Below are 22208 nucleotides of genomic sequence, written 5' to 3' on the forward strand. Positions count from 1 at the left end.
GACTAGACTCAGCTGGCTCTGGGAATATAAATGAAGCTATTTATTTACAGCTAGCACAATATACAAGCAGATATTTACAATATATACAGTTATAGACAGAAATATACAAGGTAAAAGGTAATACAGAAACACAACTCCCCTCCCAGAAACCTGAGTCCCCAGGAGGGGCTCCCAACCACCCCTGCACCTTCCCCCTGCCCCTCTCAACCTTACCCCAGTCCTAAAGAAGAATAGAGGTTCAGCCAAGAGATTAAGAAGCAGAGGTGAGTGGAAGCTGAGGTTAGGGAGATGCAGCTCAGTCAGAAGGCCAAAGCAGAGGCTGCCACAAAATGTCGAGAGTGTTATCTAATGTCTTCGTTTCTTCTTCAGCAAGACTCTGAGGGAAGTAGACATCACCATTGTTTTCCTTTCACAGCCTATGATCTAGTTCTTCTCACCAAAACATTCTACCCTGCTTCAAACTAGCACAGATATTGTGGAAATACATTGCAGTAAACTAAAGTGTAGAGTAATTCTATATTTAATCTGATGCCATCACATTATTTCCAGCAAGCCTTCTGATGTTGTACATGGTCTGTTGTAAGGTTAGGCTATTCACCAGGAAAAGCACAGGCAGACCTCTACAAAGCCCAGCTCATGGGTGCACAGCAGTGTGCTGTTTTGCTGCTTTGCCTGTTCTTGTTATGTTTTGCCTGGTACCATGGTTTCTTCACCTACATAAAGTTAGCAAGAGAAATGTAATGATTAACATTTAATTCTGAAACTGAAGAAAAGACATATGAAAGACAGAATAGTTTTCAGTAGGAAGCAGTATCAAAAGTGACTGTGTTGTGATCTCAAGGGATTTCAAGCTGGGAAGCACTACACAAAGGGCAACATAAATGCCACAGGACTCATAGATTTAAGTGTCATCCATATTAATTGACAGCCTGTAAGATCAGCTGCTATCCTATAATGCTAAACCACTTGCTGGCCAGGCCCAGAATTTTTTCGAAGTCCAGGAATCTGCTGACAGATAACAGGCAGCCATGGTCCATGTTAGCTGACAGTGCACACTTTAGATTTAGTAGCTGGAGGGACTGAGCTTCAGGTCTCCTGCTTGGATTTCACAGAGCTGTGATAAGTAAATAGTTCTTTACATGGTTCCTAAAATGCTGACAAGTGTGAAAAATTGAAATATATTAGCCAAGAAAATCCTGTGATAAGCAAAGTAAAATCTCACATGCCAGGTGAGGGGGTGAGGCACTTGGTGCCATGGTCTAGTTGACTGGATAGGGCTGGGTGCTGGGTTGGACTGGATGATCTTGGAGGTCTCTTCCAACCTGGTTGATTCTATGATTCTATGATTCTATGTCAGCACTGTCACCGTTGCAGACCAAGCTCAGGCTATGTGTGGTGGCTATGTGGGCTGTGCTGTTATCATCTGAACTCTTCCAGACTCTTGCTGCACAGCAGCGCTGCCTCCTTCTGTACTGGTTTTTTTCCCAGTGGACTGCAAGACATCTTTGACATCATTTCCCAGCCCTCCAACCTTCATCTGCTAGCAGGCACACAGGCCCTTTTCATGCCAGAGACTGGCAGATGCTGATGCTTTCTTTCCAGTTCTTCAAGTAGCTCTTCCCTTAGGGCCTTCCAATTCCAGCCAGCTTGGCCTTCAAGTCCATGTGGGCTTTGGTTCAGATTTGGAGGGCACTTTCCAGGATTTGCCTCAAAGCTCCCACAGGGCAGTAGTGTGGAAGCCCTACTTCAAATACTTGCTTCCAGGGGTACTCTGTAAGGCAAAAATGCCCTGTTTCTAGATAATTCCAGGCACTTCTGGGAAAAAAGGCTAGGGAGGGATTTTTCATGTTTATTGGGAGGCCTTTGTGCCTTGAGGTACAGTGATGTCTTGGAGTTACTGTGGAGATTTTAAAACCACAGTTTTAACTTATTTTGGTAAATATACATAAAAGATGAAAATTCAGCATTAAAGAGTGTGCATCAAATGCAGTTCTTATTTACATTACAGACTAAAGAGAATTCAGAGTAACGTGGGTAACCGAGACATCAGTGATGCTATGGCTACAGCTGAATGAAAACAGGACAAAGGATCTTATTTAAACTTGAACTACATTTTTTTTTATCACCTCTTTAAGTTTTGTAATGAAAAGCAGTAGCAAACATAACCCAGTGAAACTTTGCTGTAACCTTTCTTTTCTCTTAAATAGTTTTATGCCCATATATATGTTTAAATAAGTGGTCTGGGTAGATTCTTGTTGTATTGTAGAATTAATGCAGAACCATCAGTGACTTCCAGCTTAGGCTTTTATATTTTGCCTCTGTATTGCCATGGCATTTGCATAGTGTACTACAGTGCCAGGAATCTCTCCTTTTGGCTCACTCCTTTTTTTCCCTGTGTACTCAAGCCTGCACGTTATTTGCTTTTGCCAAATAGATCATTCTGGTTTCAGAAAGCCTTAAAGATTGCATTCCTCTCTGAGCTGCAGAGTTATTTCACAAGATATCCTATTACTTTTTTAAAGTGACAAAATTCTGTTTAGCCTCTCTGTAGGAATTGTGGTTTTCCATTTTGAGAGTTTTGGTACACAAGACGTCTGTGTGTATTAAGGGGGGTTGGCTGCACTTATGCAGTGTTTTCTGTAGTGCCTCTTAGACCATCTGATGTGTGTGCATACTCTGGCATATCCAATATCTTGAGGGAATTTTCTGTCTTGAATGGTGTATGCAATTTCTCCCAAAAGAAACACACACTGTAGAGGAGTTTAAAGAAAATATAGCACATAATTTATCCTGATACTCAGAATTGATAAGTGGGAAGAGGAAGATAATTATCAAGTGGTTTTCACAGCATTTCATCTTAATGTGTTAAAGTGAGAATACAGGGACTTCAGTGCTGAATCAGAAACAGGCTTGAAGTGGAGCTCCTAGCTATATGTTTTATTACTTCAGAGGTTTTGGATTGCAGTGCCTCTTGGGTGATGGGAGAGATTTATTTCATGTCTCTCTGGTTAACTGTGGGAACTATTATTATGGAGAGATGTTTTCAGCCCCCCTGTGCTTTGTATTACATCCTTTTTAAATACATGCAAACATCCCAGTATGTTGTTTGCCAGGACATACCCACAAATGTACTTGCCAGGAAAGAGTTGTAAAATGGCTCTGCTAGTCTGGGGAGCATGGGGCAGGACCAGAGGTCCATCCTCCAGAGCTAAGCCCACCTCGATGGGGAGAGCATTTGGCTGGCTGCATGATCACGGCACTCTTGTATTTCCTTCTACGTTTTACCAGTGTACATTGCCCCTGCCTGAAAGGCAAGTGATGTTGAGGCAATAGGAGAAAGGCAGCAGAGATGGAGAGCAAAAAAGGTTGGGCTGTCCACCTCACCTTGTGTCAGAGATCACTATCCCCGAGGCAGTAGCTAAACCAGCTGCAAACTACTGCAGTTTACAGCCTGGAAAAGAAATGAGGTGCAGATCCAGGTCTGATGCAGCAGTAGTGTTGGCTGCAGCCTGGCGCCCAGAACAGGCAGCTTGGGTGTGGGAAGCTGTGGGAGTAGGGCTGCAGGGGCAATGACTGCAGCATAACTTTCTGGTTTAATTTCCCTTTGTGTGTGAGTCACTTCCCACAACTCCTACTGCTTCTTCTTTTCCTCTAAATCTGCATGTGCCCACTTTTAACTGTACTTGGTTTAATACAATTGTATTATCTAGTAGGGACTAGTGGTGCAAATACCAAACTATTGGAAACTTATTCCTTCAACTGGCTGTGCTGAGTAGTTTTGCTCTACATTTGTCAGACATTGCTACTGGGTAAAATTCAACTACATATTGCATATTCAGTTTCTGTGAACAGTTTTAGCTGTGGTTTCTGAACATGCTTTATGTCTTAGGAAGATGCATGCCAAAATGTAAGTATCAACTAATTAACTCCTATAGAGGGTTTAGTTTTCTGTGCAGTGATTAATTCAGCAGCCGCATTTGCCCCAACTGCAGCAGATATTTTAAAGTGAAGTTCCTCTCTACGTGATCTTCTTCTTGAAATTGTGATTCACTCTCAGATTTTGGGCAAGTGCAGGAAAAATATGAGATACACACAAACTAAGACAAGTCAGTTTTGAGTAGTGCATTTAGTGTATTTTAATACAGACTTCAGGCTTGGATAAAGAGGAAGCATTTGAGGGGGAAACAGCTTCAGCAAGCATTACACAGATTCTATAAACTCTGCGGTACTGAAGGGCTTAGAAAGTGGTTGTCACCTGCAGGATGCATGCCTGGGAAAAAGTGGAAGCAATGTGTATGTCAACAGCATCCTGCTTATTCTTTTTGTAAACGTTTTGTGAGTGTGCTTGTGAACACAGCCATGGGCAGAAAAGCCAAGTTCCACTCAGAGCAAAGTACAAACATTTCTTGGTTATTTCTTTACTCAGTTTCCAGTCCATAGTGAAAGATCAGAGCAATCTGCACATATTTTGATTGGAAAGGAGGATGTAAGCTTTTAACTGGCAGTGTTAGCTTCTCCCATATAGGCAAGCTTTGTATTTACCAGGTCTGGAAACAGCCAGGGAATCTGAAAACTGAGGCAAATATTGCTGGATATTTGCAAGAGGATTGCTCATCAAATTGTTCCCCAAGGATCAGTACTGGGCCCAGTCCTGTTCAATATCTTTATTGATGATCTGGACGAGGGCATTGAGTCCAGCATCAGTAAGTTTGCAGATGACACCAAGCTAGGAGCAGGTGTTGATCTGTTGGAAGGTAGGAGAGCCCTGCAGAGGGACCTGGACAGGCTGGATGGGTGGGCAGAGGCCAATGGGATGAGATTTAACAAGGCCAAGTGCAGGGTTCTGCACTTTGGCCACAACAACCCCAAGCAGCGCTATAGGCTGGGGACTGAGTGGCTGGAGAGCAGCCAGGAGGAAAGGGACCTGGGGGTACTGATAGATAGTAGCTGAAGATGAGCCAGCAGTGTGCCCAGGTGGCCAAGAGAGCCAGTGGCATCCTGGCCTGCATCAGGAACAGTGTGGCCAGTAGGACAAGGGAGGTTATTCTTCCCCTGTACTCAGCACTGGTCAGGCCACACCTTGAGTCCTGTGTCCAGTTCTGGGCCCCTCAATTCAAGAGAGATGTTGAGGTGCTGGAACATGTCCAGAGAAGGGCAACAAAGCTGGTGAGGGGCCTGGAGCACAAATCCTGTGAGGAGAGGCTGAGGGAGCTGGGCCTGTTTAGCCTGGAGAAGAGGAGGCTCAGGGGTGATCTTATTACTGTCTACAACTATCTGAAGGGGCATTGTAGCCAGGTGGGGGTGGCCTCTTCTCCCAGGTAACCAGCAATAGAACAAGGGGACACAGTCTCAAGTTGTGCCAGGGTAGGTATAGGCTGGATATTAGGAAGAAGTTCTTCCCAGAGGGAGTGATTTCCCATTGGAATGGGCTGCCCAGGGAGGTGGTGGAGGCACCGTCCCTGGGAGTCTTCAAGAAAAGCCTGGATGAGGCACTTAGTGCCATGGTCTAGTTGACTGGCTAGGGCTGGGTGCTAGGTTGGACTGGATGATCTTGGAGGTATCTTCCAACCTGGTTGATTCTATGATTCTATGATGATTCTATGATTGTATGCCACACCCTTCTGAAAATTCAGACTTGAAAGATGCTGCATCATCCTTACCCCTCTGCAGTTACAGATCACATTCATACCTTGAATGTGAAGGGGGTCAGGTGGAGAAACTTGGAAGCAGCTTAACCTTTAGCAGAAACACTTGGGTAGCTGAGTGTCACAACTTGCTGCTAGGGTGAGGTGTCTTCTTCCCTGACATCTGCTTCTTCCCTTGCAGGAGACTACTGTGAGGTGAACGCACGCTCTGGCCGCTGTGCTCCAGGGGTGTGTAAGAATGGAGGAACCTGCGTGAACCTGCTGATCGGGGGCTTCAAGTGCGAGTGTCCTCCAGGTGAATACGAGAGGCCATACTGTGAGATGACCACCAGGAGCTTCCCACCACAGTCCTTCATAACCTTCAAGGGGCTGCGGCAGCGCTTCCACTTCACCGTCTCCCTTATGTAAGTCTTGATGGGAAAAAGCTTTCTTCACTTGAGAAATACTGTTAAATATCATCACCAGCTGAAGTACAGAGGTGGCTTGAGGGATTTCTGACAGTGAGTGCTGTCCTTGGGGTGGAGCTGTGTTGTTTGACAGTGTTTGATTTTCTGTTCTGCTGAGGTGCTAGCTCCTGACCTTCCTCTGCTGCAATGCAGAGCAATGGCACAGGGAGAAGAGATACCAGGGCCTCTGTGGACACCTTTCAGCAGCACTATGGTAGAGAGGTGCGAGAGTGGGTGGTGTGTGTGCCACTGTGGCTTCCTGAGTTTGAGGCCAGCTGCAGACCCAACCCATTCTTACTGCTTGTTTGGGAACATTCTTCCTCTCTCCTGTTTCCCAGCTTGAGAGGAGACCTAGTCTCATCAGGCCATGGCTGAACACAGGCTGGTCCTCAGATCCTTGCTCTCTGTTGGTTCCGAGGCTTGGGCTTGGGACAACCCTGGCTTCACAAACAGCTCTTGGTTCTGGTCCAATCCCAGCAGCCAGACACGACCAGCCACATCTCTATCCCATCTGCCTCATCTCCATCCTCTCCTGGGATGGCTGTAATTTTCTTCATAAGGGCACTCAGAGAGGCAAGTGGAGCAATGATGGCAGCCACACTACATGAACCAGAGCTCTCTTCCCCTGGTTCACACATCCTAGGGCTAAAAAGGCTTCTTGGGTCAGGCATAGGACTTGCCTGCTGTGGAGCTAGAGCTCCAAGTGTACGCATATATCTTCCCTGCATAGGATTTTTGCATCTTTCATATAGTTTAGCCAGTCAGGATCAACCTTTGGTTCTCCCTTGTGACTGACGGTGACTAAATAACACAAAACAATGTTAGCCTTAACCCCAAAGGGTTTTGTTGATAGGTACAACAATAGCTACAGTGACACACATCCATCCAGAGAAAATGTTCATGGAGGACACCACCAGGCATACATTGCATCCAGCACCCACTAGTTACCTGGTGGTTTACGTGTCAGAAGCCAGGTAGCTTCTTTCTGGTTTATATTTCATCTGCCTTAATCCTAAAGTCTGAAATTTTATGGAATCTTGACATTTTGGTTTAATCGAAAGCACAGGGTTTGCACACAAGCTGAGACAAGGAGAAGTTGTGCCCCTGAAGATCGTTTTAGAGCATTAGATCTTAGTATGCTGAAAAGTTGAGGAGCAAAAGGACTTGTCAGACCTACAGTGAGTGCAAACAAAAGAGCGGTCTGGGCTGGCTGCCAGCATAAATTACCTGCGCTACCCTTGGCTTGTCCCCTCAAACCCGTGGTGTCGTTTTTCAGGCTTTCAGGAAAGGGTCTTTGACTGTAGTGTGCTTCAAGTTAAAGTGTCTTAAACGGTCTCTGTAGGGGTTATTGAAAAGCGACAAACAACTGCAGTAAGATACCCTGCTTACACCAGGGTTTCTCCACTGTCTTTAAAACCAAGGTGACATCTGAGCTAAACACTGCTCAATTCGTTTCATACCTGAAGTTAACTTCTATTTACATTTGTTATTTCTTTGGCTTTCGTTATCCTTCAGTGCAAATGGAAATCATTACATGCAGATAAGCAAGAATTAGCAGATTGATTAGACAATAATTTGCTGTTACATATTTTGTGATTTGGGAGCCTTCAGACTTCAGTGACTCATGTCCCTCTCCTGGCAGAGAGCAGGATGTTTGCATTGTCCAGTCTCACAACTGAAATGAGAGCCCTTTTTATTCCCTAAGTATTTATGCCTTTGCACTTCCAGTATTTTACATCTTCCTTGCTTCCTTCCAACACTCCCTACTCCTTCACTCTGAGACACTATCAGTGGAGAGATCTTCTCATTATTGATCCAAAATTCTCTAAGAAAATGTCTTTTGTTTCCTGTCTCCTGAGACTAAAAATATCACTTCTGTCAAAACCCAGCATTTTTTCCCCAACTGATGATAAGTAAATAGGTTCAAAAGCAGTAATGCTTTAACTGTCAATATGATGCTTAAGAATTTTTTTTTTACTACTGGCAAAGAATGGAAATGACCACACAGAGAGTTAAAAAAAAAGTTAAAAAAAAAACTAAATGATTTAGTAAATTATGTTTTAATAGTTTAGTAGATTATGGTTTAATAGTTAAAATTCTGATAGAGTATTTTAACCATATTAAAAAAATCATGTATTCAATCAGAACTAAGGTTCCTGTTGTAATCAAACTAAATCTTTTTGCCCACTAAAGAAGCATCAAGGATATTGTTCTCTTTTGTTTTATTCATCTATGTTCTGGATAGACTTTATCAAGACATTTTGATGAAACAGTTATCCATATTAAAATACAATCTTGGGAAATGTTTTACAGGAACTGCATTCTTTTGGATGAAACGAAAATTTAAATCAGTGCTTTGATACTATTGAAATATTTTAACTGTATTGCCTTAATTCATTTAAGTTCCTTTTACTTCTATGATTTTATATGGTGTTGAATGAATTTAGGAAAAAGTATGCATTTCAAAACTGGTTAAAAGCCATCAGAAGAGTAATGCAATGTTTTGATGGGCTTCAATGGGTGTTCCTTGCAGTTTGTACTTTATTGGAAATGTCAACATTTATACTTCTGTTTCTTTTAACTAGAACAACTTACTCCCTTTCAAAAAATATTAATAAGAGTATGGCAGAAAAATTCCCATTTTCACATAACTCAGATTTCTTTGTTCTGAAAGATCTCTATTTGGTGTGACCCACAACATAAATATGTCTGACAAACAAGTTTTGTTAAAAAATATTCTCTTGGGGTTTTTTTGTTTGTTTCTAAAACACAATTTCACATTTTCTGAATGCAAGTTTTTTTGCATCACATGAGAGTCTTGCTAGTATACATAGCATGACAGGCACAAGAATGGTTTCTTCTCTCTGTGGAAGGCAGTTTTCATTAACCCTGTTCAGCTTTTGATTCATTGTAGGAAGTGGATTAATTTACATCAAGCATATTTCCTGAGGTTTAAGATAGAAAATTAGACTACACTGTCATTTGGAAACATGAGAAATTCCCATGGCTTCTCTCTTTTTCTCTCTTAATATAATCTTCATTAAAATGTTTATGTAAATTGTAGTAATTTAATTGCAGCTCTGAGTTGATGGAAGCTGTGTGTAAATCACCAGAGATAATAGGATTCTATTAAAAATTATAAAATGCACACAATACACAGAAATTTGCAAAACAAAACCTCAAAAAAACAGGCGTTTTAAAAAGTGGAGTAGCCTGTTTTTCTGCAGGGAAGGCGTGATACATCCCATGTAAGAAGCATGAGGAAAATAAACCCCAGAAACACTCATTGGTGCTGATTTAGTGAAATCATTTAGGTGTTTATGTTCCTTCTTCCAGTTGACTGACCTGTTGATTGATGAACCCTGATTGTCTACATGGCATTATTAAAGGAACTCTTATCTTTCTTTTCCCTTTGCCTCCCCAGTCAGGTCCTTTTAATCAGTTGAAGACTCTCCTTGTACCTTGTAGCATTTAGGCAGCAAGCAGGTAGCAAGTATCCCCCCTTTGATGTGAAAATGCTTTCCAGCTTTCAGATTGTTTGCCAAGTGTAGTACGAGCTACTGTTTGTTGAATGTCAGGTACTTGTGCTGCATCCTGCATACGCCTAACTTTACACCTTGTGAGGGTCAGCATCCACAGTAGATCTCTGCAGAGTAGATTTCTGTAGTTTCCACCTTGCTTGCTTCCTTCAGTTGTGAAAGAGCAGATTTACCCTGTGGCTGATGCCTTAGTTTTATAATTTTACATCTGAAGGAAAGATTCAAAGGCTTGCTTTTTTGCTAGATACAATGACCTCTTTCTTCTGGGCAGCTTGACCATCAGTCATACACAAGCCGTTAAGTATGAACTAACCCTTACCCCTGCGTTCCAGGTTCGCAACCCGGGAGAGGGATGCTCTTCTGCTCTACAACGGGCGCTTCAATGAGAAGCACGACTTCATTGCCTTGGAGATCATTGAGGAGCAGATCCAGCTCACATTCTCTGCAGGTGAGATTTTGCTCAAGTCTAGCATCTCTGCTTGTCATCAGGAGGACCTCTCAAGCTGTTTGTAAATGCACTTTAATTATTTTATATACCCGTTTGCTCTGCAGTAATTGAGTAACTGGCTGACATTGTACAGTGAATAACTGATGCCAAAGAACTCCAGGTGGTAGCAGTTTATGGTGGTTACATTTGATGTCACAGGCAGAAGATTGTCAACATATCAGTTATTAAAGCCAGAGTTTATGACTACTATAAAACATTGGCACTAGGCTGGAAGTTGGCTTCTGAGCCAGTGTTTGGTTAAATGGGACTTCATTTTATCACAGTGATAAACATCATGTGTTTGTGTATTTTTACACTATGGCTTCAGTTAAACTAGGCACAGAAATGTTATCTACAAAATACACAAGCCAAAAGGAATACCAGCAGACATGTGAAAACTGCCTGCCTGACCTTCAGTAGCACTGTCTGACAAGCAATTGCTGCAGTGCACTTCAGCACTCTAGAAGCAACTTTTCTTAGAAGACATAAACAGAAACAGAATTTAGAAGAACTTAGGTCACCACTCATTGCTGCAGTGGGCTATGAAACCAGAAACTAAGGCTTTGGTGTTTGCTTGGTTTCTTCACTAGAACACAGCAAGTGGCTTTCAGTGCTTCTGGGACTACAGAGAGGAAAAGTGGACAAGTGGCATGCATCTCTTCTACCATGGCCTTCTCCAGAAGGGGAGGACAGGCTTCCTCCAAAAAATCAGTCCTGGTAGTGACAAAGCTCTTCCTGACAAAAGTGTGATCAGAACAATCCCTCAGCAGAGGGGTGTTTCCCAAGTCAAAAAATCATCACATTCATCCAGAAACTCATGCCCAGCTCTAGTAATTGCCGTGACAAGAACAACAGGTGAAGCTGTTAGCACACAGCTGTACAGCGTGGCTGAAGGACGTTGAAGCCAGCATGAATAACCTTCTGGACTTCAGCAGGCTTGCTGAGGCTCTTGGAGTCCCTCTTGGTGGACCACTTGCATTTCCACTTTAGCCTGGGAGCACATCCGTGAGTTCAGTGGGAAGTGTTGGTGGCTTAACTAAATCTCAGCAGGACAGACAACTTCTATCTGGGAAGGGCTGTTGTGCAGGTCAAGTGGGTTGCTTGCAGGTCAAGTGAGTTGTTTGTGCCTTGTGTATTAGGCACATAACTTGGGAAATAATCCTGTTATTTCCCTTTCTCTGTATTCAGGATAAACATTTAAGCTCTAATCAACTCTTTTATGAAAAGCAAGACACTGCATTCAGTAAAGCAGTAGAAGCAGAAGCACAGCCTGTGTAGTTGTTGCACACCCCTCACTACTGCTGGTCACTGCCCTTAGACCCCGTAGTAAAATCCCGTGTGACCTCACTGATTTACCAGCAGTGCTTAAGTGCGTATCTGGGCACTTTAGGTTGAAGACACTCTGTTTCATTTTCCCTTTATTACCTCAATGTTGTCCAAGTTACATTTTAAGGCAGGCTTTTGAATGAATGAGTGTAATAAAATAACGTGCTGGAGTTTGAGAGATGTGCTTTCTTCTGTAGCTCTGCTCTGCCTGTCTAAACTTGAATCGAATTGCTTGGAAGGCACCCCGAGGATGAATGAGGGGAAAAATAAATTCCACTTGCACTTATATGCATTTAAATGTGGAGGAACTCCTTTAAAATGCATGAAACTAAATTTAGATTTGTACTGCTGCACCTGAGAGCAGGTCTGGTCCTGTATATTACAAATGGAAGGAGAATGGCTTGTGTTTTATAGTTTTAAGTGGCTTTTAATGAACAGTACAAGTTTGGGACATCTGATCCGAGTGTTTTACCTGTTGCAACAACTCTTTCACAGAACACAAAGCCGAGTAGGAGACTGGTGATCTTCCTTCCGAAGAGATTTCCTACCTAAATAAAAGGCCTAATTTTTACTGCGGATTTTTTTTATCATTAGGTGATAAAAACCATCAAAGCAAGATGTCAAACATGCTAATCTGAAATCTCTATTGGTTAAATAACAGAAGTATATATAGGATGGCAGTTAAAAGAGAGTAGAGGACACAGAAATAATATTTCACACAGGTTAAAGTACTGGTTGCGAAGGGAAAACTGGAGGTGCATTTTCAGCTCAACAATACTATGGACTTTGTTAGCTTAGAGGAGTGAGTTATTTTTCCCATTGCTTACCAAAGAAAGGGATAGGAAAAAAAGAATCCAAAGCATAGCAATAGCCTAGCTATCTCTTCTCTGTGCCAGGCCTCTCATGTACCATCAACATGACTGTTTTGCTGCCACCTCAGAACAGATATGCCTGGTTACTAACCTGATTCTGCTGACTCAGACCTGGCTTAAAAGCTGCAGCTTTCCAATTGCAGTGACAGGGACTTACACTCAAATTTAAAAACTGAAAGGCTGCCAATAATTGTTGTTAATTGCTGGCAAAAAATTGCTGGGACCAAAACCATCGTGTGTTTTATGCTAGAGAACTTCTGTGTGTCACTTTCTCAGTTGTGACAAGGAGTAGGCTTCTCTTCACTGACAAAATGTCCTGGCAGAATACTCATCATATTAAAAAAAAAAAAAATCATCCTTTTTCTGCTTTTTCTGCCCTTGGGCACTGACTTCAGCAATAGCTGTATCAACCCAATGCATCTGCTACCATACTTTGCAGAAGCATAATAAAAAATAACATAATTCACCTGGATGTGCCAGAAGCTATTTTTGTATTTGCCCATTAAATAATTCCCTGAAACTGTGGATATTTACTGTTTTGCAGGAGGAAAACCCAGATTCCTTCATGGTGAGGACAGCTGCATCCTGTGCCCAATCATGGTCTCTCTGCATTTCAGCTTGGCTCAGGGCAGAACTTGCAGTGAAGTTAACTTCTTTTTTCCCCTGCTTTCCCTTGCAGGGGAGACAACCACTACGGTGGCACCATTTGTTCCAGGAGGTGTCAGTGATGGGCAATGGCACTCAGTCCAGGTGCAGTACTACAATAAGGTAAGACTGATTTTGTTGCTGATAATTGTATTATTTATAAAGTTAATAGAGGAGCTGGTGATCTGATCTAGCTCTGACCTGCTGTATATGCAGGTGGCCTGGATTTTATTCATTTAACCAGGCACATGGCTACAGCTCTGTACAAACAGTACAGCTTGGCTAGGACAAAAATTCCCTGTGAGGGTTTTTGAGTTTTGTCTCAGGAAGGCAAACTCAGGCCTAATACATTCCTTCAGGTACTTAGAACTATTTTAGCTTTCAATTCTTTAAAGCCTCACAAGTGCCACTGTATCTAAAATAACTGATCCATTTATTTGAATCTTATTTAAGAATTATGAAGCGCAGGAAGCTGCAGTGGTAGTAACTACCAACCACCAGCATAGAAGTTTCTGAAGCAAAGCACAATGCTTCTGGGTAGGTAGCTTTTCTTCTGCATAATGACAGCTTCTACTCGGTTTCAAAAATTTGCTTATTAAGTGGATCACACTTTTCAGTAATCAGCAGCTAGCTTGCTAACTCAATTTTTATCAGCTACATAAAGAACTACTCAAGAGAAATGCAGAAAGTGTCTTTGCACGCAGTTCATGGCACTCAGAGGTGGGCTCTAGGGTCCCTGTCCCACAGGGGTACCGTTGGTAGCTGACAAGAGAAGGCTCACTTTGACTGAGGCAAAGATGGGGAGTGTGTGCAAACCAGCCATTTCGTGGTGAACCAAAAAGCAGGCTCTTGGGGTGTTCAGTGTCACTGTTTACAGATAGATGTCAGAGCTTTTGTCTTTCACAAAAATTAGAGAATTTATTTAGCTACTGAGAAGCAGTGCTTTTAAGGCTGACATGGTAGCAGTATGGGGGATCACATAAGGAAATAGAGGAGCATTGTTGGCTGTTAAAAAGGAAACAGGATACTGGTGTAGGAAGATGAAGGGAAGATGAAGGATTAATGTGATCAGCAAGTTCTTTATTTTGGAGTGCTGCATCCTTTCATCATGGTTTTGTGTGGCAGTTTGAATGGGAGGGTTAAAATTTTCTTTGGACTCCTAGATAGAATCTCCTTGCCTAAAAATATTTTACTGAGGAAATAAAAAAAATACTTTTTAATTAGCTATTTTATATTAAAGAAAACCCACCAAGTTGTGTAATTCATATACTCTCTCCTATCTGAAGCACGGAGAAGTGAAAGCAAAACTTGGTGTTTTGACATGCATACATCTGTGAACACTGTGAGGCTGAAAAACCTGCAACATGCCATGTTTCCATAGTCTGTGTATTTGTTAGTGAATTGCTCTAGCAGGCTAAGTGGCACTTGCAAAGTAGCAGAGGGACACTCCAGTTTTCCAACTCCTAGATAGACATGGAGGGAAGGGCACAGCTGCAGGAACAGCCACTGGAGCAGCTTGCTGAAGCACTGCCAAACAGATAAGGAGCTCAGGCAGCCCCAGGATGCTCTTTAAAAGGCAAAGAGATCTGACATGGATGTTAAAAATAAACCTCTGCCTCATTTTCAGATCGTGCTGCTGTTCAAGAAGCCTGGTAGGTGAGCCACGTTAGCTTCTGGCGTTTTCCTGTTGTTAACACGTGTGCCCTGTCATAACTTTCTGCTCCAGCTTTTTGAACAGAATGAGCTGATCCCCACTGCATGGGAGGAAACTCAGGGCAGAAAGGAAGAGCAGAGGCCCTGTGCCAGGAAACACCACTGACTTCACTGTCTTTGCCATTTGGGTGAAACAAAGGTCATAAAAAGCAGGGTTACTGTGTGGAGAGCAGCACTGTGCCCTTTGCCTTCCATGTTGCAGACTGAGGTGATCATCTTCCCCTTAGCAGTATGTATTCCAGAATGGTTAGGTTTGGGCTGGCAGAGGGGAGGACACAATACTGAGGAACAGGCACAAGTAGGGTATGCTAACCCATATGTATTTAGCATGCTTTCAGGATTTTCCAGCATGCCTGGACATTGCAGATATTGCAAGAGATCTGCCATAGTGAAAGGAGGAGTGTGTGCTGCAGGGCAGCAGCAGCAGCAGCTGGAGGCAGCTCTGCAGGCCTACTTGCCACACCCTGCAGCAGGGTTAAGCCTTCTCCTCGCCCGGTGTTTGTTTGTAAAGCAGTTCCTTGGCTACTTCACGTGTTAATAAAGGTGGAAGTAAAGTTTCTGTTAGGAAGTTGAAAAGACAGAGATAATTTAGGGATTTCAGTTGTGCCAAGATAAATGGGATGCTGTGTCTAAACTTGACACAGCTAAGACATGTTTGAATAGCATAGTACCTAAAAGTCATGAGTTTGCATAAATTAGGCACTCACATTGTTCTGCAGCTACTGCATGCTGACACTCTTTCCAAAATTCTTCAGTTGTGTTGGGTCTTTATCACAACACTACTTGGAGCCTTTGCTTTACTCAAACACTGCAAGTTTCCTCAGCAGGCAAAGCTTCCCTGAGCCATCTCCCTCCCGCTTGCCTCCAGCTTGTGTTTGATCCTAACCTCCGGCCCCTTCTGGACACCACTCCCTCGTCTTTGCCTCTGACTCACTCAAGCATTTTGCAGCAGCCTGCTGGCATTTTGCAGTTCTGCTGCTGGGGCTACTTCCACCAGCATCCCTGCAGTGCTCTTTGCACCTTCTTCCATTCTGGTGTTTGCTTGGGAAGCTTCTGGTCTTTGCTCCTTTTTGGACATCTCCTCCCAGTGCTGTCCAAGGGAAATGCATAGCCTATCATCCCAGATACTCACAGAGATTCATTTTATTAATTTGTTTGTGTCTCATATTAAAAAGCCCTTACAGAGATACTCATACCTGCCCTTTCTTAGTCTCTCCTATTGTTTCATCTCCCACCATCTTTTACTCCATCAGCAAGTTTTCTTTATTGAAACATTTGATCACTTTTGCCTATGCATTTGCCAGTCCCTTCTTCTGTCACTTCTGTGCTTTTTTTTGCACAGCAAACCCCATATAGACATATTGAAATTTTCTTATTTTTTATCTTATTATCTTTTCTTATTATTCACACTCCTACTGCTGACTGCTGCCAGGCTGCTTGTCCTGCTACTGGGGCGGTTACAGCTACTCACCACTGTGTCCTTGGGGCAGTGATAGGCTTCTCTGAGATGGACTCTTTCTTCCTGCCTTGGAAGTGTGAGACATGTTGTTGTGCAGGTGGAATAATCAGCCATTCAAAAATTTCCTGTTGCATTCATACCAAGCACGAATTCAGATACTCTCTTAGCTTTATCTTTCTTTCCCAGTTCCTTTTTGTGCTAAGCTTCTTCAAAACATCTTTTTTTTAAAACTGAGCTGGAAACTGTTTTGTTGATTTCCTTCTTTCTCCATTTGTACATCTACAAAGAAAAAAAAAAAAGAGTTCAGTTTTCTTTGGAGCTTTCACATAATGCCATAGTTCACATATGGGGTATTAGATTTCACCATGGCTGAGGTTACTTTTTCATCTTTAGTTTTTCTGGAGAATGACTAGCAAGCTTTGATACCTAATCTAAATCATGTTAGCCCAAATCAAATGTTTTGTCGATGAATTTTCACAGCTCTGAAAGCTGTTCATGCAATCCGAGTTGATCATGGACAGATAAGAGCAAAGGTTGAGTGACTTTTGGCACCCGCAGTTCTGTGGACAATATTTGGCTGAGCATTGCTGGAATTTGGACTAGAGGAGTGGGTGACTTGAATGCAGTTGTCAGCTTTGTTGGGAAACTTCTGCAGCCGCATTTCCCAGATGTGGCACACAGTTTGCCACCTTGCACAAAGTCTCTTTGGTAATAATGATAATGCAATTAGAAGCAAGCATAGAAGTGACTCCTGTAAATTACTTTCTGTACTCAGCTCAGAAGCAATATGCTAGGTAATACTTATCTTGTTGAAAAATCTTGTTTCGTGATTAACTCTGTGTCATGAGGGTCCCCTGCTGCATAGGGACAAGCATTGGAGCCTCATTCCAGTAAGTCGGGAGTCTGGAGCTCACATCATGCCACTGTGCTTGCAGAGAAGCATCAAACCAGTTCTCTACCAGCTCAAGTATTTGATGCTTTCTTACAAATCCTGTTATGTGCAGGCATGTTAAAATGTTGCAGCAATGAAACTGATTGTATCAGAGGAGGAAGGGAAGCAGTGTTATTTAATTTACTGTACAGTGACGGAAATGGATGCTTTCTGCCCTGGTAACAGCTGATATACTTGATTTCAGTGAGATATACTTGATTTCAGTGAAAATGTCTAAGAGAATCAAATGAAGTTGTCCTAAGGAAGTGCTGGCTCTGTGCTGAGTTTCTGGAAGGGAAAGCATCAAGAGGAAGGAGTTAGCAATTACAAGAGAGCAGACGTGAACTACAAGTATTTCATAGCCATTCTCTAGTTTCAGTAATATATTGAAAGTCTTGTTGGCTACCCAGTAGCAAGGTATCAGTTTACTTGTTTGCAGTGTTACTTGCCAGTAGAGGTGTTTGCTGACAGCAGGATGAAGTCAGAAAGGAAAACTACTAGCTGACTCTGTTAGCTCAAACACATTACTTTCTGAAATCCTGATCTTCATCCATTAAAATCAGTGGGAGGTATTAAATTGAAGGTGACCTGCATGTGCCCTGCTTTCTCAAGAGGCATATATATTGATAAGAAATTCATAAGACATGGATTGTTATTTTGGAAAGAAAGGTGAGAGAAGGGAAAACATTTAAGCCTGACAAATAAAACTGGTGAAAAATAGAAAGCCTGCTGCTTGTTCACAGGATATCTGGCTCAAGGGGCAGCAGCAGTGTGAGCTTTTTGCCTTAGTCATGTGTTTCCTTTCTACATGAGAGTGCAATTTGCAACTGATGGAATTTAATCTTCATCTTTTGGCTCTCCTGAGCTGCTGACATGAGTGATGGTCAGTAGATTTAACTATGCTGATATTTTTTTGGAATAGGAGTAAAACCACCAGGATGTTTGATGGTAACAGTGCTCATTATCAATAATACCATATTAGCTGTCTGTCATTCATTGCACATACAGGATCATGTATGATTGCAGGCAGTGCTTGGGACAGGAGATTTTAGTGAGCCCAGTAGTGGGTGGTGTTTTTAATTAAGTGAAAACTTCAAGCCACTCTCCCAAACTTCTGATAGAAATGTAATTTCGTTCAGAATTTGAGATATGTCATCAAATTTCTGTTAATGTTTTACCTGACTCCTTACCCCAGGGTAAAATTCATCATTTGGCAGAAGATAAAATGTTTTGCGCATGGACATGTTTCTTTAATTATAGAGGGCATATTTTATACTGTGCATTTTATGTGGTACTTATACACCTATGACATCAAAGTTGCTTAAGGACGTTGCTGTTCTGTAGGCAGAAGCTCCTTCTCCATCTGCTTAAGGGAGCACAGGATAATTTTACCTAAATGACAGAAAACTTGAAAGGAGCAGAGAGAAACATCACTGTTTGATGTGCAGTGCAGTAATTCCAGGGGATAGGATGAACAAATACCTGAATGACTCTCTGACTCTCAAAAGTAACAAGTATTAAGGCCAAGCAGTGTGTGTGCGTGGGATCATCCCACATGGTCAGGCAGTGCAAAATAATGAGTGCCTCAGAAAATGTCTCTGCTGTAATGGTCTGCTGAGCCCATAGGCTCTTAGGTTGAGATATTTAGGAGAAACATTATCCCTTTTCCATAAATGGGCTAAGTTTTTTTCTCATATTTGATAATTTATAGAAAGCTGCCATTCTTTTGTTCCTTGCTTGCACATTTTTATACTGATGAGTGCCATGGTTATTTCAGATGCTTGACTATTTTGGGACACAGAGGTTACAGTCAGCAGGGACCTGCTGCTTTCCATCCCTGTGCACTTTCCACCCAGTAGACCCCAGACCTGTGTTTAGCCTGAAGACAGCTGCCAAGATAAACAGGCAACATCTTCAGTTAGAGATAATCTTAAAAGAACTGAAGGCTGTTTAAGGATGATCTTTGGTATGTTCTGAATTCAAAGCACAGGAGGTGCATTGCTCTAAATCAGATTCACTTAGGCTTTCAAAAACCTCTTGCCTGCTTCTGGTAAGTGATGGTTTCTCTTGAGTTAAATGGCCTTCACCTGGGGCAAGCTGGAGCTTGAGTATTACTGAAGACTGAGCTAATGCTGTAGAGATTTAGCTTTCAGCCCACTCACGCACATTTGCCAGTGCCTTTCCCTCCTGTGGAGGATCTATCTCTCACCCATTGTCTGAAGGCTGTTTCCAGATGCCAAAATGCCCTCTGTTTCAGTGCCAAATCCTATGCTCTAATTGATTTTCCATACCTCGAGTGCATGCTGCAGCTCTCCTCTTGTACTTGTTCAGCCAGCACATGAGTGGACAGGAAGGCAGCTTTCCCCTTCCATCTGTGAGTTCCTTGGCCAGAGATGATCCTGAAGGGTTATGTGGCCATGCCCATACAGCTGTGCTGTAGTGCTGACAGAGGTTACCATTTTGAGTCTGCATACACAGATTCTCCATACTGTGGATCAGTAGTAGTGACCCACAGACTGGCTGTTGAATCTGGAAGGGGGGCATACATCTGGGCAAAAAAAGCCAGCTCCATATCTGGGGAGACCTGGGTGAATTTCATTTGCTTATGCAGTATAAGTGGCAGCTCTCCAGCACTGCTGGGCAGACCTCATGTGTCCTACTGGGCTGCAGACATACCTAGAGGCAGTTGAAGGTCCTGCCAGCGCAGGCAGACTTGGGATGAAGCTTCTTGCAATGGAAGAACAGATCTCATCTGCACTTTTCTGGGACTTGGGATGAAGCAGATGGAGTACCAGGGTCATGGAAACAGAGATTAAAAAGTAGACCCAAGCCAGGTCAGGGATTCATTTACTGCTCTTCCTATAATTAGTTGGGCAATATGTTGGTCAGGAGGAGGAATGTCCTGTGGGAGTTCTGTGAATATAGATGTCTGAAGAGGCATCATTTTCAAGTATAACTTCTATAAGGTCAACCTAAACCACTCACCTTCACTCCATGCACGCTCTCCATCTTTGTGAGCAATTTTTGTCATGTCCAGCTTTGGCTGAGATGGAGTTGTATTTTCTTCATAATAGCTACTGTGGGGTATGTTTTGGATTTGTGACCAAAACAGTTTTGTTCCTACAGAGACGTTTCCATTGCTGCTGAGTGGTGCTTGCACTGTGGCAGGGCCTTCTCTGCTCCCCAGACTGCCTGACTAGAGAGCAGGCTAGAGGTGCACATGAAGCTGGGAGGGAGCATGGCTGGGACAGCTGACCCCAGCTAACCAGAGGAGTACCCCAAGCCATATGATACTGTTATCAGCAGTAAAACCTGTTGGGAGGAAGGAGGAAGTGGGGCGTTTGGAGTTGCAGCATTTGGCTTCCCAGGTAACCACTATGCATGCTGGAGCCCTGCTTTCCTGGAGACAGCCAAACGTCACTGTGCTGGTGGGAAGTACTCAGCCAGTTCTTTGTTTTTCTTTGCCATTTTCTTCAGCCATTTTTCTTCCTCCATTAAACTGCCTTTAAACACACAGTTTTTTCTCACTTTCACCCTTTTGCTTCTCTTCCCCCTCCTGCTGTGGAGGGAGTGAGCAAATGGCTGTGTGGGGCTTAGGTGCATGCTGAGCTTTAAACTATAACCAAGAAATGAGAAGCATTTTACAACAGGCTTGGTGTTCAGCAGGTTCAGGATAAAGGCTTTCTATTACAGACAAGACCAAAGGTCTTGAAAAAAAATCCAACACAACGGGAAAATTGCAACCTGGCAGACTTGGAGATGTAAGGAGAAGATTGTTGGGTTCTGGGTGTGTGGGGTTTGGGGTGCAGGTGGTCCTCTTTTTCTAAATTAAGCAGAAAATTCGAGACAGTTTTTTTGCTTGAAAGGCTTTTCTGCACAGGTGTCTTCCAAATCTCCAATCCAGTGGGAACTTTTGGTCTAACAAAAGGAAACGAGTGGGTAAATGTAAAGACAGCAAGCCCAATGAGCCCTCTGAGCTCGAAGGGCAGCAGCAGTCTCACAGGGCAGCTGCGGAGGTGGTGAGAGTGCGGTGGCCACCATGGCCCGTCAGCAGATGTGGGGATGGCAGTTGCTCACTGCAGGACAAAAAGGGCACAGTTTTGCTCTAGGTGCATCATGTGCCTTGGTGGATCTTGCCTAGCTCATGCCGAGCAACTGCTTCAACTGGCCGCAGGGTGAGCTTCAGCTCCTGGGCTCCGTCTTGCACAGCCCATACATTTTCTCCTATGCTTACACGCATTATGCCTGCCACCGATTAGTGGAATTATCTTTAGGATTATCTTTATAGCAAATCTCTAACGTTTATCGCTGCCTTTGTTTTACTGGAGCCTTTGTTTCGATTCTGGGAGCCTGTGTTGTGCGGCTGCCTACCGGTGGCCAGAGGCAGGGCACTTCTGAAAGCCTTGAGGATGCATACACAAAACTGAGCTTTTAAAAACTCTGGTCCACCCAAATTCCCCCACCCAGTAGCCAGCTGGGGCCATATTTCACCCAGCCACGACTCACTGTGGGGCTGACACAGCTGTACTCTGAATGTCAAGACTGACAGGGCTGCATGCTGGTGCGATTTTGGGCACCACTTGTGTTCCCCCACCAAAAGCAGACAGGACCTGCCCTTTAATCCTTGCAAAAGCACCAGCAGCACAGGCAGTTGCAGTCAGTGGGAGTGGTGCTGGTCTGTGTTGGAGAGTTTAATGCAGCACTTTGTTTTGAATAGGGTGGGATGAAATGCAGCAACCTCTGACTGCCTGTTGCAGAGATGAGCATAGGCCCTGCTAGCTACGACAGACATGCCTGGTGCCTGTGGAGCTCACAGATAGGTTATCTCATTTCCTTTTGAAAACATGATGATGGCAAATTCACCTGGAATGGAAATATATTTATTCAGTACTGATAATTGATTTTGTTACTTTTGGGGGGGGAAGCCTTGGGGAAAAAAAGCACCAGCTATTAACATTTTAGTGAAACTCGGGTTGGGACAACAGTGCCAAAAGACAAGGACACCACTGGTTACTGCTTCTCCTCCAATTAAGGGAACTAATTTTTGTTACAAGTTCTGGGTTTGTGGTGCTCCTATTCCCAAGACCTACAGGCTGGCACATCACACAGCGGCCCAGAGCAGGCTTCCCTGTGCCACCCTGCCAC

General features: G+C 43.2%; 1 protein-coding gene across 1 annotated transcript in view; it reads left to right on the forward strand.

The window, feature by feature from the left end:
* CELSR1 (cadherin EGF LAG seven-pass G-type receptor 1) overlaps window positions 1–22208 on the forward strand; it is a 194689-nt gene that overhangs the window by 100924 nt on the left and 71557 nt on the right. The window contains exons 3-5 of the mRNA XM_064142457.1: window positions 5827–6049; window positions 9963–10078; window positions 12995–13083. Coding sequence (XP_063998527.1) covers window positions 5827–6049; window positions 9963–10078; window positions 12995–13083 — 428 coding nt within the window. The remainder of the gene's footprint in view (window positions 1–5826; window positions 6050–9962; window positions 10079–12994; window positions 13084–22208) is intronic.

Source organism: Pogoniulus pusillus, chromosome 4, assembly GCF_015220805.1.
Source record: "Pogoniulus pusillus isolate bPogPus1 chromosome 4, bPogPus1.pri, whole genome shotgun sequence".
NCBI lineage: Eukaryota > Metazoa > Chordata > Aves > Piciformes > Lybiidae > Pogoniulus > Pogoniulus pusillus.